At 36.6% G+C, this 13,378-nt stretch overlaps 1 protein-coding gene and 1 non-coding gene across 2 annotated transcripts; one reads left to right on the top strand and one right to left on the bottom strand.

The window, feature by feature from the left end:
• Positions 1-1,531: 1,531 nt before the first annotated feature.
• LOC114165893 (probable protein S-acyltransferase 16) lies at positions 1,532-6,278 on the bottom strand. Its single transcript, XM_028050517.1, has 7 exons — positions 5,839-6,278; positions 3,380-3,472; positions 3,198-3,299; positions 2,807-2,887; positions 2,621-2,719; positions 2,437-2,532; positions 1,532-2,137 (listed from the first exon to the last, which is right to left on the bottom strand). Exons 1-7 carry the CDS (start codon positions 6,121-6,123, stop codon positions 2,027-2,029), a joined length of 867 nt encoding a protein of 288 aa, XP_027906318.1. The 5' UTR covers positions 6,124-6,278; the 3' UTR covers positions 1,532-2,026.
• A 4,113-nt stretch (positions 6,279-10,391) lies between these two features.
• On the top strand, positions 10,392-10,498 carry LOC114167972. Its single transcript, XR_003600571.1, has one exon. It is a non-coding gene; the product is annotated as a small nucleolar RNA R71 (small nucleolar RNA).
• Positions 10,499-13,378: the final 2,880 nt, after the last annotated feature.

Genomic DNA, 13,378 nt, shown 5'->3' on the forward strand with positions numbered 1-13,378 from the left:
ACTTGTGCTCTCGTGATAATTTTAAGGAGTGTTTTGTGCATTCAATTAGTACTTAACTTTTGATTACTGAAACCTTTTTTTTTTGTTTATTAAAAGACGTTTGTTAGACAGTCCAGTGTTTTTTTAATTTTTTTTTTTATATTTTACTCAACTCTCTTTTAGAATTTTCATGTATCTTCAATTAATACCTGCAAAAATAAACAATTTTAGCCAAAGTTATGTAAGACTTTCTTAACAATGACACTCTATAGAAACACACAATTTTTTGTAAAAAACTCACACACACAAAAAAAAAAATAAAGTGAAACTTAAGAAATCCCATTGTAAATGTCTAGAAAAAATAGTTTTTAAGAAACTCATTTATAAAATCTAAAATAGTTTTACTAATAAACAACCCATGTCAAAAAATTTCCCTATTGTTTCTAGTGCACTCTTTTCTTTCCTCATTTCTATTATTTCTTTTACCACGTGGCCTAATGCCACAAGAGAAATTCTCATGCTAAAAATTCTTTCCATGTATATCCTTCACCCTTCTGTACAAGTGGCATCAACTCCAAAACTAAAAGTACCCCTCTTCTGTTAGGATAAGCTAGTTGAATCTCAATTAATTTGTGATGAAAACCAATGGAAAGCAGCCAAATTCTTCAAACACCTTTGTATTTTCGTTCTCAATTCCCATAAATATTAAAATTGTCCCTTTTATCCTTTTTTTCATTGTGTAATCCATAAATCAAAAAAGACATCCGATGTATAATCTAAAAAGCTTACTAATTACATAAATTAAAAATGAATTTTGACTTCTGAATTTCACAGTTTAGAGGTCATTCCTTTAAAAAAAAAACTTTTAAATTACGCAATTCAAAGTTAAAGATAACTTTTGAATAGCATAACTCAAGGGTTTTTCTTAAATAGAAAAAATTATCGGATTACAAATCCAAAAGTTATTTTTCACTTTCAAATGTATAACTCTAAAGTCAAAAATAACTTTTTAAAGTCGGAGAGAGTTAAAATACATCGAAGTTTCTTTTAGAAAAGAAATAATAATTCCAATTATACATTCAAGAAGTCACTTTTGATTGTACAATCTAGAAAGGGTAAAACAGGAATTTTAATATTTATGGGAGTGCAAGGTTGCTTATGCTAGTGCTTACGAAAGATATTGTCCAACAATACATCTCAGGATGCCACAGCTTTGCTAGTGTAGTACGAAAGAATGATTAATTGCCACACTACTCTAAATAGGAAATGGAAATGTTTCTTCATCCTCTCAGTAAAATGATTACAAAAATAAAGCAAAACACTTAGATTGTTAACATTGAATCTGACATGAGTTATTACAGTTTCTTTTACTGCAACTACCGAAATTAATGTTTTCAAGACTAAACCTAACAATGACAATACAACTAACACGTGCTTAGGTTGTCTTACACCAGGTTGCATTCGTAGATACACCTGTTGTTGCAACAACCGCTAAGAAAGCAAGGATTAGAATAGAACCCAGTTCATATGTATAAATATCAAAAAGCAAAAATTAAATGTATAATACATGTATTAAAAAATGGATAATACAAATATTTAATCCAAGATACAGAAATACAGTTCTAGAATACAGAAGAACAACTTCTAACAGGGGTTAAGGAATCCCTTTAGGCACTTCCTTCCCTGTTTCAGAATTTCTATTTGTACAATAGGTTTATCCGCAGAACTCTACAGCTGTAACAGCAGAAAAAAAAAAGTCTATTCTGTGCCTAGAAAATGGGCAAAGCAATGAAGGAAAAAGAAAAAGAAAAATATCCACAAGGGCACACACATTGTGTAGTCAATTTCATCAGTCATATGCAGCAAGCAGCTCTTGACCACCTACACTTCAGCGATTGTGGGTGATTGTCATCAAGAAAAGCAACTTTGTATTGGACTAGAGATAGAACATTACCGGTCATTCAGTATTGTCATCATTCAAACTATTCATAACAAGGGTTAATACGACTAACATTGCAAATGGCCACTGCAAAGCAATGCCAAAATCTCATTTGGATGTTGAACCTTTTGCCAGATCATAGATGGTGCTGTACCTAAGTCCAGAACCTATATGGTTTGAAGAAGGCCACAGCCAACTAAGGATATTCGGTCCCAAAACCTGCAGCAATTAAACAGAAACTCAAATCCATAGTTCATACATGGAGCTTCCAAAATAAATTCTGGATATCAATGCTAGAATCTTAAGATCATCTACATATAAATAAGATATCTTAGCTTCCTTAACAGTTAACACTATATAAGGCAATATTTAAAACATGCATTTCTTAGTAAACCTAAGGAAATGCATACGATAGTCAATGACTGTAAACACAAAATATCATATTACATGTTTCTTTGTGAAAACCCAGAAAAACCACTAAACAAAAAAGACAGTGCAGTATAGTCTTCAATTCTTACAGATGTCAAATTCTCATATGGGCCAAGGTCGTATGGATGTTTGTAGATACTCCCACCTTTCTCTGCAAGCCATAAAGCCCTCACTCCTTCATGATACTGCTAACACAATTTCTTATTTCAGAAAGTTGACATTAATCTGGTAAATAAACTAGCAGTTTTTAACTAAACTTTTATCAGGTATAACCTCTATTGTGGTCTTGTTATGTAGGACAAGACAGATATGCCAACCAAAAAGCACACATAATGCTATGGATAAAGGGACCAGCAAGAGCCCAGAAACAACCTGAAAAAATAGAGAAAAAAAATCATGAAAAAACAAAATGTTGAATTTGCTTATGCAAAATATGTGGTCATTTTTAACAGAACTTACATATACAGTACGGAAAGAGCTTTTTCCAATTTTTTCTTCATCCTGTATGCCATCATAAGCTAGACTACCCACTAGTAAGACCTATATAGTAATAACCAATAAATAAATGAAAAAAGATTGTCAGCACAAGCAGAACCATCAAATCTAGCTCCTTGCTTTGACAAATACAGAAAGAAAGAAAGAAAAATTAAATCAGGCTACCGACTTCATTCATGCAAGTGTAACTTGAACAAGTTTGGATTAGCTTTGTAGATAAATAATTGCTTCTTTGGAAGCTTTTAAAGAGAGATTTTGAAAAAAGAAAAACAAAATGACTATTTCCAAATAAGCACGACAGGGAAATCACAATAATAACCAACTCATAATGATAATGAAAAAGATTAAAACATACCAGGGAGTAGATGCAGGAAATTACAGCGTACAAGACAAAATTGAAGAAGACTTTATAGTTTGCATGACCCACACAGTTATTTATCCAAATGCAGTGATGATCCTTACAACCAAGTGACAACATATTAGCCATTATCATGAAATCCAAGTTAAACATTGATTAATAATTTAGATCATTCATACCATTCGTAGAACACATCTTTTACAAACACGGCAATGATGTGCACGAGGCGGCTTATAGTGAGAACACTTTTGGCAATATCGCAAATCTCCACCCTGCTAGCAGATCCAAAAGCACATTACTTGAAAAGTTATTTTTCATGATGCTCAAATATTCCAACATTTATGGGAATCTTTTGCAGATCAGAAAATACATCCTTTTAAGCCAAGGCATTAATTCAAAAAATTTGTTAAATAAAATAAGCCATCGTAATATAGTATGATATGCAGCAATTTGAGTACACAAATTCACTTAAGAACCCAGAAGAACCTAACTTCAAAAACTACACAAGTTCCATACACTATACAGATACAATAATCATAAAAAAGAGCAAGAGAGACAGGACCAAGACAATTCAACAAAGGATAAAAGCAATCTTAAAATCATCATACAAAGTAGAAAAACCATCAAGTTCTAATGACTCCAGAGATCGCTTTTTAAACTTCAGAAGTAAAGAGAAAGTAGGTATTGGAAAATATCAACAGCATGCACATAAACATGATTTTGTGGTTGCTTGCAGCTGTTGCTTGCATATTGCTGTGGGTCAATTGTGACTGATGCAATCCACAACCTCAACGTGGTGTGGCTGCATCATGAGATGTGGGTGCACATTTCACATCCTTGACTAGGATAATTGTATAACACAAATTCAACAACCCAGGAGACAGGGTCCCAAACTACTCAGGCTAGAAGCAAATAGAACCAGAAGATTCAAACTGACATAAGTATTAACATAAGTGAAATGTTAATGATTCAAATGAACAAAATAAGCTTCACAGACAAATGTGAAAACCAGCAAAGGCCCTTTTTTTATATCTCAAGCTCTCAAACTTTTGGCTTTAGAAGCAACAAAGAAAAGAAAACAAATAAAGAAACTTAGTTCAAATTAGCCAGACCCATAAACCTGCCTTCAAACCAGCAACTTTACCTGAGTTTATGACAAATCATTTAATAATTCCCTATCTTAAGACCTGAGATTGTATACCTGTAAGTTCTAGGAGTTAACTCAAGTTTGAAGAATATGCTAATGAGATGTTGGTTAATAGTAAGAGACAGCATCATTCAAAGGAAGACAACCATGTACAATATAGTATACTTTAAAATGAGTAGGTTTTGATGTGCTATATTCCACACCAAAGCAAGCCTATTTTCAAATTATAATGCCAGTCTATATACAGTATTCAAGACAAGAAAAAAGCACCATAGCTTAAGCATTTAGCCTCTTGGAAATTAAATCCAAAAAGGGGAGGAAGAAATTTGTCCTGCCAAACTATATGCATAAGTTCATAAGAAAAAGACAACATATTTTAGTTCCTACCCAATGTATATACAGTATTCAAGCATATTTCAAATTATAATGCCAGTTTACATACAGTATTCAAAAGAATGCAAGAGCACCATAGCTTAAGCATTTAACCTCTTGGAAACCAAATCCAAATGGTGGAGTATAAAAAACTTAGTCTGCTAAACAATATATATCAGTTTATAAGAAAAAGACTACAAATGTTAGATTCTACCCAATCTAATCATCTTGAAATCAATTTTGTTTCCAAATCAATAGTCACAGCTGATTAGGAAAACCATTCATTCTAGACATCAACAAACCATCGCAACAGAACTTGCAAGCTTTTTACACAGAAAAAAACATTGCTGCCACAACACAACACCAAACCTTTCTTGCTTTACAAACACAACAATGAGAATGCATACATTCAATCTAGAACAACAAAACAGAAAAACTTTACCATATAAACATTCATCGTATCTGCCACATACATTGAAACCTCAAGCAAACACAAGGGACAGTTGTAGAAAACCACTAAACTCTCCAGCTAAAAAAAACAAGGTTTATCCCAAGGTCAAGTTGCCTACATGAATCACACGACACTATTCAACTCGGCTAAAACTCAAATTTTCAGCAATGTTATTCATCATACGATCTCTATCTATTGATCACTTTTTCCGAATGTCATTTGTTACCTCTCTCTCCCCCTCTTCTAAGAGGACTACAAACTATACCATATTTAATTTTCACAGGGGCCTCCGGGGACCTTCGTTGTACGTGTTCAAACTCTCCTACTGAAAACAAAGCTCCAAACAATACCCTATCTTGTAACAGCACCACACACAGACACAAACACGCCTAAAGCGATTTGCTATGCCTCAAAACGAAGCTGCAAAATGTCACTCTTTCCGCAACCACCAGATCACAAAACAACACGAACAACAAACCCCTACGCAACCAAGCTAAGTTTCAACCGCAAGAGAATCCATTCAATTCAAGCACCTAACAATGCAGCATCGAAACAAACATGTCGAACACAAAACAAAAACAAGCAACAATGAACGACAAACGAAACCCCCAAACTCAAAAGCCATTATTTTTATTTTTTAAATTAAGTGATAAAGAAGCGAAGAAGACCTTGCGTTTGATTTCATGGATGGGGCTCTCGGCGTCTTCGACGTCGGGCATGTACGTGGCGGGGACGCGACCCGGATCCGTAGTGATGGCGGCGCGGTAGGTGACGACGCAGACGGCGGCGAGCGCAGTGAAGACCGTGGCGTTCATGATCCCCGGTGAGGAGAAGAGGCCGAGCCAGCGGTCGATGAAGACGAAGACGGTGGAGACGTAAATGTATGCGATGGCCAAAACGACGACGCTCACAGGGAGCGAGAAGGTGAAGGGCTTCCCCTTGTCGGCGGCCATCGATGGGAGAGGCGGAGGCGCCGCCGGCTAAGCCAAAACGACGGCGTCTCCGGGAACGCGCCGGAGGTTGGTTGGTTGGGTTGTGAGAGAATTCAAGACGCTGGTTTTGCCTTTAATTTACCTTGTTTAAAGATTGGGCAACAACAATAACAACAACGTCAATTTATACATACATAAATTCAAACAAATATAATAACTTCTCTCTGTTTCTCTATTCTATTCTTCTATATCTGTCTAATTTCTATTAAAATATGTGGTTTAAGGTGTTTGATTTTAACAAAACAAAAATAAATCATTTATATAACTCAATCAAATTTAACTATCTTTTTTTCGTCCAAATGATACTTTGTTTTAAATATTTTAATTTCAGCTAATGAGTGCATTTCACTACAGCATTATTTAACTTTTTATAAGGTCGATATTTAAAAAACATATGCAAGAGGTCGGGTTAGCTATTATCTGTTTCCGCTACCTTGTTTCGTCCGAAAAAAAAAATGTCTCATTAAGTATATATAAAAGGGTTAAATATATTTTTGGTCTCTCAACTTTTAGTGAATTTTGGAATTAGTCCATTTTGAAATTTTGGACCAATTTAGTCCTTCATCTTTCAAAATATGTGAATTTAGTCCTTTTAATCAAATTTTGGTAAGTTTAGTTGATGCTTCGTACACATTTCAGGATTGTATTTAAGTTGTTTATATTGTTTAACACATTTTTGTTTTAATATTAAGTCAAATATTATTATGAAACGCACTTGAAATGTCAAATAAACTTAAAAAAATTGATTAAAAGGACTAAATCCACGTATTTTGAAAGATAAAGGACTAAATTAGTCCAAAATTTCAAAATGGACTAATTCCAAAATTTACAGAAAATTAAGGGACCAAAAACATATTTAACCCTATATAAAATTATCTACAAATTTTTCATTTAAATAAGTACCCATAAATATCTATTGATATTTTTTATAATTTTAAGTAAAATTATTTAAAAACAATTTCTTGAAATATAAATTTAGATAAAAATTAATTTTAAATTAAATTACTTAATAAAATATTATTGTAAATGAATTTAGTGTTTCTACAAAATGTAAGGCCCCATTTTCATATTCTGCCCTAAAGTTGATGGGCTGCCCTTGCGAGTGGGCCTAAGGCCGGCCCAATGTATAAAACTCTTAGGTCTGCCCTAAACCTAGAGTTCCTTGCCACTTTCAGAAAAGTTTGCCTTGCCTTGAGCTGCAGCCGTCACCCCTTCGGCTAGGGTTCCGACGTCCTTCCGATTCACGTCTGGCTTGGCCATTGTCCTGTTCACGTAAGTACCTCTAACCCTTACCGCCTCTGTTTTGTATAGCTTTCACAGTAACAGTGGAGACTCTTTTATAACTCGTTTCACCCACTGTTCCAGTTGCGAATCGGACTCTAAGAGCTACTGTGGTTCTTGTTCGTGCCCAAAAACCCAACTGTTAGCCTCTTTCCAGGTACGGGAAGTTAGGGTTCTAGCTTCGAGTCTTTTCTTTTGAGCTGTTTATGCATTGTGTGTTAATTGTACGGTTGGATCTGTCGTTTGGATGTATAAGAGTGCTTTGCATGTGCTGTTTAGTGAAGAACTTGGTTGTTACAGTGAAGAACAGTGGCGAGACCTGTAAATCTCGCCCAAGCGAGTCAATCTCGCCTAGGCGAGATGAAACAGGGAGGCCTTTGCGCGAAAAGTCGCCCAGGCGGCTCGCTCAACTTTTGAGCGAGCAGGCAACTCGCCCAAGCGAGAGGGATCTCGCTTAAGCGAGATCCCGTGTTGCCCAGGCCCTGGTTTTCCTTGAGCCCTCGTCTAGGCGAAGGGGGGCTCACCTGAGCGAGCCTGTCTCGCCTGAGCGAGACCCTTCAGCCTGAGCGAGGGGTTTGGGCGAGACAGCGTGGTGTTGGGTTGCATATTTGTTCTCTTGTGCTTGGATTTGTTTGGGTATGACTGCTATGATAAGTTGCATGTACTGATGTATGAATATATGCCTAATGGGTTGCTATATGTGCGTGACATGATTCATGAATGATGAATGATGAGTGTGGTGGGGGACTTAGCATGTGAAATGAGTATGCGGTTTGAAACTAAAGGATCATGGTATAAATATGAGACTAGGCCCCAGACTCATCGGGGTGGTGATGATCAGAGGTATGGATTTGAGACGTGATTGATATGAGGTTTAAACTTCAAGGGTTGATATGGAATTGAAAAACATAATTCAACATTCTCTTATTGCTGAATTATGAGTATTGGTCCGTGTCAGCGTGTAATTCCTTGGGGGTCTCTAGGTGAGACCTCCGGGGGCGCGCTTCAGTGGTCGGGACGTAATTCCATGGCCCCTGTTAGTGGGTGTTCATGGTGGTGCCCCATCTGTATAACTAGGTAAGGATTCAAGGTAAGGTTGCATCCTCACGCTCCGAGGAGCCAGTTAGTCTCACTTAGAGCGAACTGACTCTTGTGGTGGGAGTAGCAGGAGGCCTGAAACTCATTAAGGGCTAACCTTGTGGTGGGAGAGATTTTGATTCATCGTAACACTGGTAACACATGGCTCAGGATCGAGCAGCTCAGGGTCGAGCAGGGGTATCCACCACAAGTGCAAGCATCCGCTGAATCCGACCAAGTTATACGTATCCGGATGAGTCGAGTCGAGTCGTAGTGTATTGGATGAAGAGTCATAACATGATTGGTTGCTATGCGAATGTGAGATGATGAAAATATATTTGATTGCATGATGAAAATGTTGTTGGCTCTAGCTTACCCGTTTTGTTGCATGGTTGTGTTGTATGTGGCTGTTCTTCCTTGCGATGATCATCAACTTGGTTGATGGGAGCAGATGGACGAGGTTCTCATGGTCAACAAGCGAATGGCGATTCCGCTGCTTAGCCATCTGGGCTGGAGTTTTCCCTGTGTTTTATTTAGGGCTAAGGCCCATGTATCTCTTTCTGTATTTCTACACTACACTCTAGGTTGTATTCGTATTTAGCTATCCTACGTTTGGCATCGTGGTGTGCCTAGTTTTGTAGGGGTTGTATTAGGGACCCCAAGACTACTCTGCAGTACTATTATCGCGTGACGTTTCCTTTAATTTCGATTAATAATTAAATGGGACGTTACACAAAACAAATGTAAATGAATTGGGTCAAAATATAAATTTTAAAAAATAATCTTTTATATAATAACTTTATTTTGATCACTTGAATTTTTTAAAAAAATTAAATAAAATTCATTAATAATTATTTGTCTTCTCTATTAATAAATTACTAGTAATTAATAAAATTAAATGTAGTTAACTAATTTTTTTAAAAAGAAAGTATCCATTAAACTATTGATTTTGTTGTTACAAGAATTCTTAGTGTTAAATTTTAAAAGCAGTTACAAATTTTAAATTTTGAAATATTTTTGTTGTGGTTTTGTTCTTACCAAAATTTGAACAAAGTGCTTTTGATGTGAAAAGGATGAGGTTCCTAAAAATATAGTTGATAATACTAATGGTTTGTTGTTAGATTGTTAACCACCACAGAAGAGAGTTTATTTGCAAAAAAAGTTTTCAACATTCAACTTAATACTTTCTATGACACAGATCTATATTTATAAATTTTTAGGCCATTGAATAAAAACTTAAAAAATAACCATATATTCATATATCAATGTTATCGGTATATAAATAATTTACTTGATATATTTCGTTACAGATATATTTTTTAATACTTTAGGTATGTATAATTTATTATTTCCAGGAAAAGTTTATAGTGGTTTTACCAGTTCCGTTAATATCTTAATAAATAAATAAATATGCATAGAGGGAGGAAGATTGTGCAAAAAATAATTAATTTATCCTTTTTTAGAAGTATTTTGGGAATTAAATTGTCCTACTATTTTAATTAATTACAAATTAAATTCATTAACTACATTATTAAATACAATGAATGTATTCAATTGAGGGATGAATTAAGGGTTGGGATAATAACTTAAAATATTATAATAAATGTGACAAATTAGTTTGAAGAAGGATGTATCTAACAAACTATATGATAAGTTAAGTAATTAATAAATACTTAAAATATTGTAACAAATGTGATAAATTCGTTTGAACAAGGAGGTACAACATCGAAAATGACTTTAAGAGTAGTGGGGATTTTTATAAAAAGATAATATTATAATATTTTAATAATAAAAATTTTAAGTCATAAATAATGCTTCTATCCATATGGTGCAAGCCTTCATAAAAATATTGAAGAAGCAAATGCTTAAATATCTGGTGGTGGGGGTAATTGGAACACAAATTCTTGAACCTCTTCCAGTATTCGTAGAGGCTCTCTCCAAACTACTGATTGATGCCAGAAATCTCTTTTCTTATGATTGTGGTCCTAGAAGTAGGGAAGAATTTGGCCAAAAACAATCTCCTCAAGTCATCTGATGGACCTAGGTGCAAGGTAGTACAATCAATCTTTTACATTGCCCTCCAAGGAATGAGGAAAAGCCTTCAAATACACATGATCTTCTTGGACATCCTCGGGTATCATGGTGTATCACATAACATGGAACTTCTTTAAGTGCTTACACGAGTCCTCACCTGCAAGGCCATGAAACTTTGACAACAAATGGATTAATCCAGTTTTCAAAACATAAGGGATTTCCTCATCAGGATACTGAATGCACAATGAATCATAAGTGAACTTAGGTGTAGTCAGCTCACTCATTGTCCTCTCATGAGGTGGAGGTGGAGGTGGATGTGGAGGCTGAGCCATGTTATCAATATCAAAACCAAAATCAAAATGATCAGAATGCTAAAAAACAGGAGTATTGTAACATCCCATCAGGATATTACTAATTTTTAATAAAATAAAGAAAATAATAAACACGCTGCATTTAATAATACCTTATTTCCCAAAACGAGGAAAATTTAAAATTTTATTACATAAATAAAGTACTCTGAAATCCATAATTACAAAACTGGAGTTTTATCAAACAGACCATAAGCCTTTACAGTTTATTTCCAAAACCATGAAATAAAACATAAAACATAAAACTCCCGAGATATCTCCTCTCCGTGGCTAAGCTCCACCAGAACCACCTGCATCAACATCATCTTCTCTCGTGTATCGCGTACACGATCATCGCCAAACACAAACAGATAGGGTGAGCTTAACAGATTAATCATATAAAACACGTATACATATATTAATCACCAATATACATATATATCTAAATCACCCCAATACATCATGGAAATTCTCTCCTTTGATTCCATCTCGCATGACCATAACCATGATATTTGCGTTCTACATCTCCTAGTGGGTACTTCAAGATGACCTGTTGCCATACCTATCGGTCACAACCGATAGAGCACATGCGGGAAACCATTGCTACGGATCACACACTGTAACGCCAGGTGGAGTTCCCAAATACGAACATAGTTCGTAACGTTCCAAGACTACCAAACTCGTCAGTCAACAGTTGAGGAGGGTAATCTATCTGGACCCATCCGTACTTGCCACAACCAGCACACTCACACCGGCAATACTCGCCAACCTGAGCCACAACTCAAGAGTTTCTCGTGTTCATCCGCCATCCCGAGCCACAACTCAAGAGATGTTATTCCGAGCCACAACTCAAGGAATACCATGTGCTTAAATTCCCTATCTCGAGCCACAACTCAAGGGATACGTTCTGAGCTCAACTCAAGGAACACCAGCAATCCCACCTTTGAAGCATCACCAGAAGCCTTGTAGATCACGCCTACAAAACCAGCAACCCAACATTGCAGCAGCAAAATCGCCTGGCGGGGGGGACACGTGCCGCCAGGCGCTACCGCTTCCAGATTGCCTGGCGGGTGATGCGTACCACCAGGCGCCAAGTGCCTCAAAACGTCTACTGCTACCAAGTATCGCCTGGCAGAACCCTCATGACCGCCAGGCGCCATACGTTAAGTGCCTCACTGGAATTTTACCTCCCGCCTAGTGGTTCGCACTACGCCGTCAGACGCTATACCAGAACAAGCACTGTTCTGATTTTCCTGCACCTTTACGCAACTGCTAACCCTCCATAAAGTCCTTGCACACTTCCAGAAAGTCAGTTCTCTTAATAGTTATATTATTGCCACTCTCTATCCTCTATGATTCCCAATTCCCATTCTATCCTCAAGTTAATTTACACATACCCTCAGGTTTATCACTTTCCACTAAGCAGTTTTATACCAGTCCCAAACCTTACCACAGTTGGTTTTGCCAATATTCAATTATCCTTTCAAGCTCATATAACACTATACAACTCCTAGACAGGTTAGTTACTTTCTGGTAAATTTGACACCCAATCGTAATTCTTATGCCTCACTCCCTTCTCCTTTTCATTCCCAGCCAATCTCACTTATTGATACTGATTTAGTCACCATTTTCTAAGGTGTTAAAGTTCCATATTCTCCCTATCACAACTATACCCTCCACTTAACACATTTCAAATTCTCAAATTAACATCTTCCAATTCCATTTCCTTCCCTTACTAGACATCAAAATACCCCACAACCAGCACTACAGCTTGCAACCACGCAGACTCACTACCTCTGCGATGGCGCCTGGCGGCACGCCAGGCGATACATGTATTTCTGGGCAAAATCCCAGACTCTCAGCCTCCAAAATCATCCCCCGCTCCCTTTTGATGATCACTTCTACCTATCTCAGTTGTTGCTCCCCAAGAACATGATTAAAAAATGGCACACTAACCACTTTGACTCACTCCAGCAACCATTATACTGTAATTAACCCCTTACGTTCAGTCCTACAAAAATCTCCAATATGAAAACCCTAAAGATTCATTCACATTGTTCCATCAATTTATCCATAAATTATAATGGAATTCAATGAAGTATGACATTTTATCATCTCTTAACCACTAACCCTTGATTTCTCTCCGATCAAAATCATGATAAAATGCCCAGAATGGCAAAAATCGAGCAATAGACCTGCGTCGCCTGGCGGTTCAATCAATACCGCCAGTCCCCTCATCTAGAAACCCAAAATTGGTATATTGCCATGCGTTGCCTGGCGGCCAGGAATATGCGGCGAAGCGATTCCTCTTCAGGAACCCAGAAACAAGCAAAAAGGGATGTGTCGCCTGGTGGCAGTTCATCGTCCGCCAGGCGGTTTCTGGAAAATTTCCAGAAACACGAAAATTCAACAATTTAAAGGGTACAATCATGCATCTTATGCCATACAACATACAGTTCATGCTTAAATGTAAACAG

This window comes from Vigna unguiculata, chromosome 10 (assembly GCF_004118075.2).
Source record: "Vigna unguiculata cultivar IT97K-499-35 chromosome 10, ASM411807v1, whole genome shotgun sequence".
Taxonomy (NCBI): domain Eukaryota; kingdom Viridiplantae; phylum Streptophyta; class Magnoliopsida; order Fabales; family Fabaceae; genus Vigna; species Vigna unguiculata.

Excerpts from the sequence above, each read along its gene's own strand:
- LOC114165893 (XM_028050517.1), bottom strand. The coding sequence starts at position 6,123 with ATGGCCGCCGACAAGGGGAAGCCCTTCACCTTCTCGCTCCCTGTGAGC. Across the intron at positions 3,300-3,379 it reads AAAGATGTGTTCTACGAATG|GATCATCACTGCATTTGGAT; the intron begins GTATGAATGATC and ends CTTGGTTGTAAG. Across the intron at positions 2,138-2,436 it reads CATATGAGAATTTGACATCT|GTTTTGGGACCGAATATCCT; the intron begins GTAAGAATTGAA and ends TAATTGCTGCAG.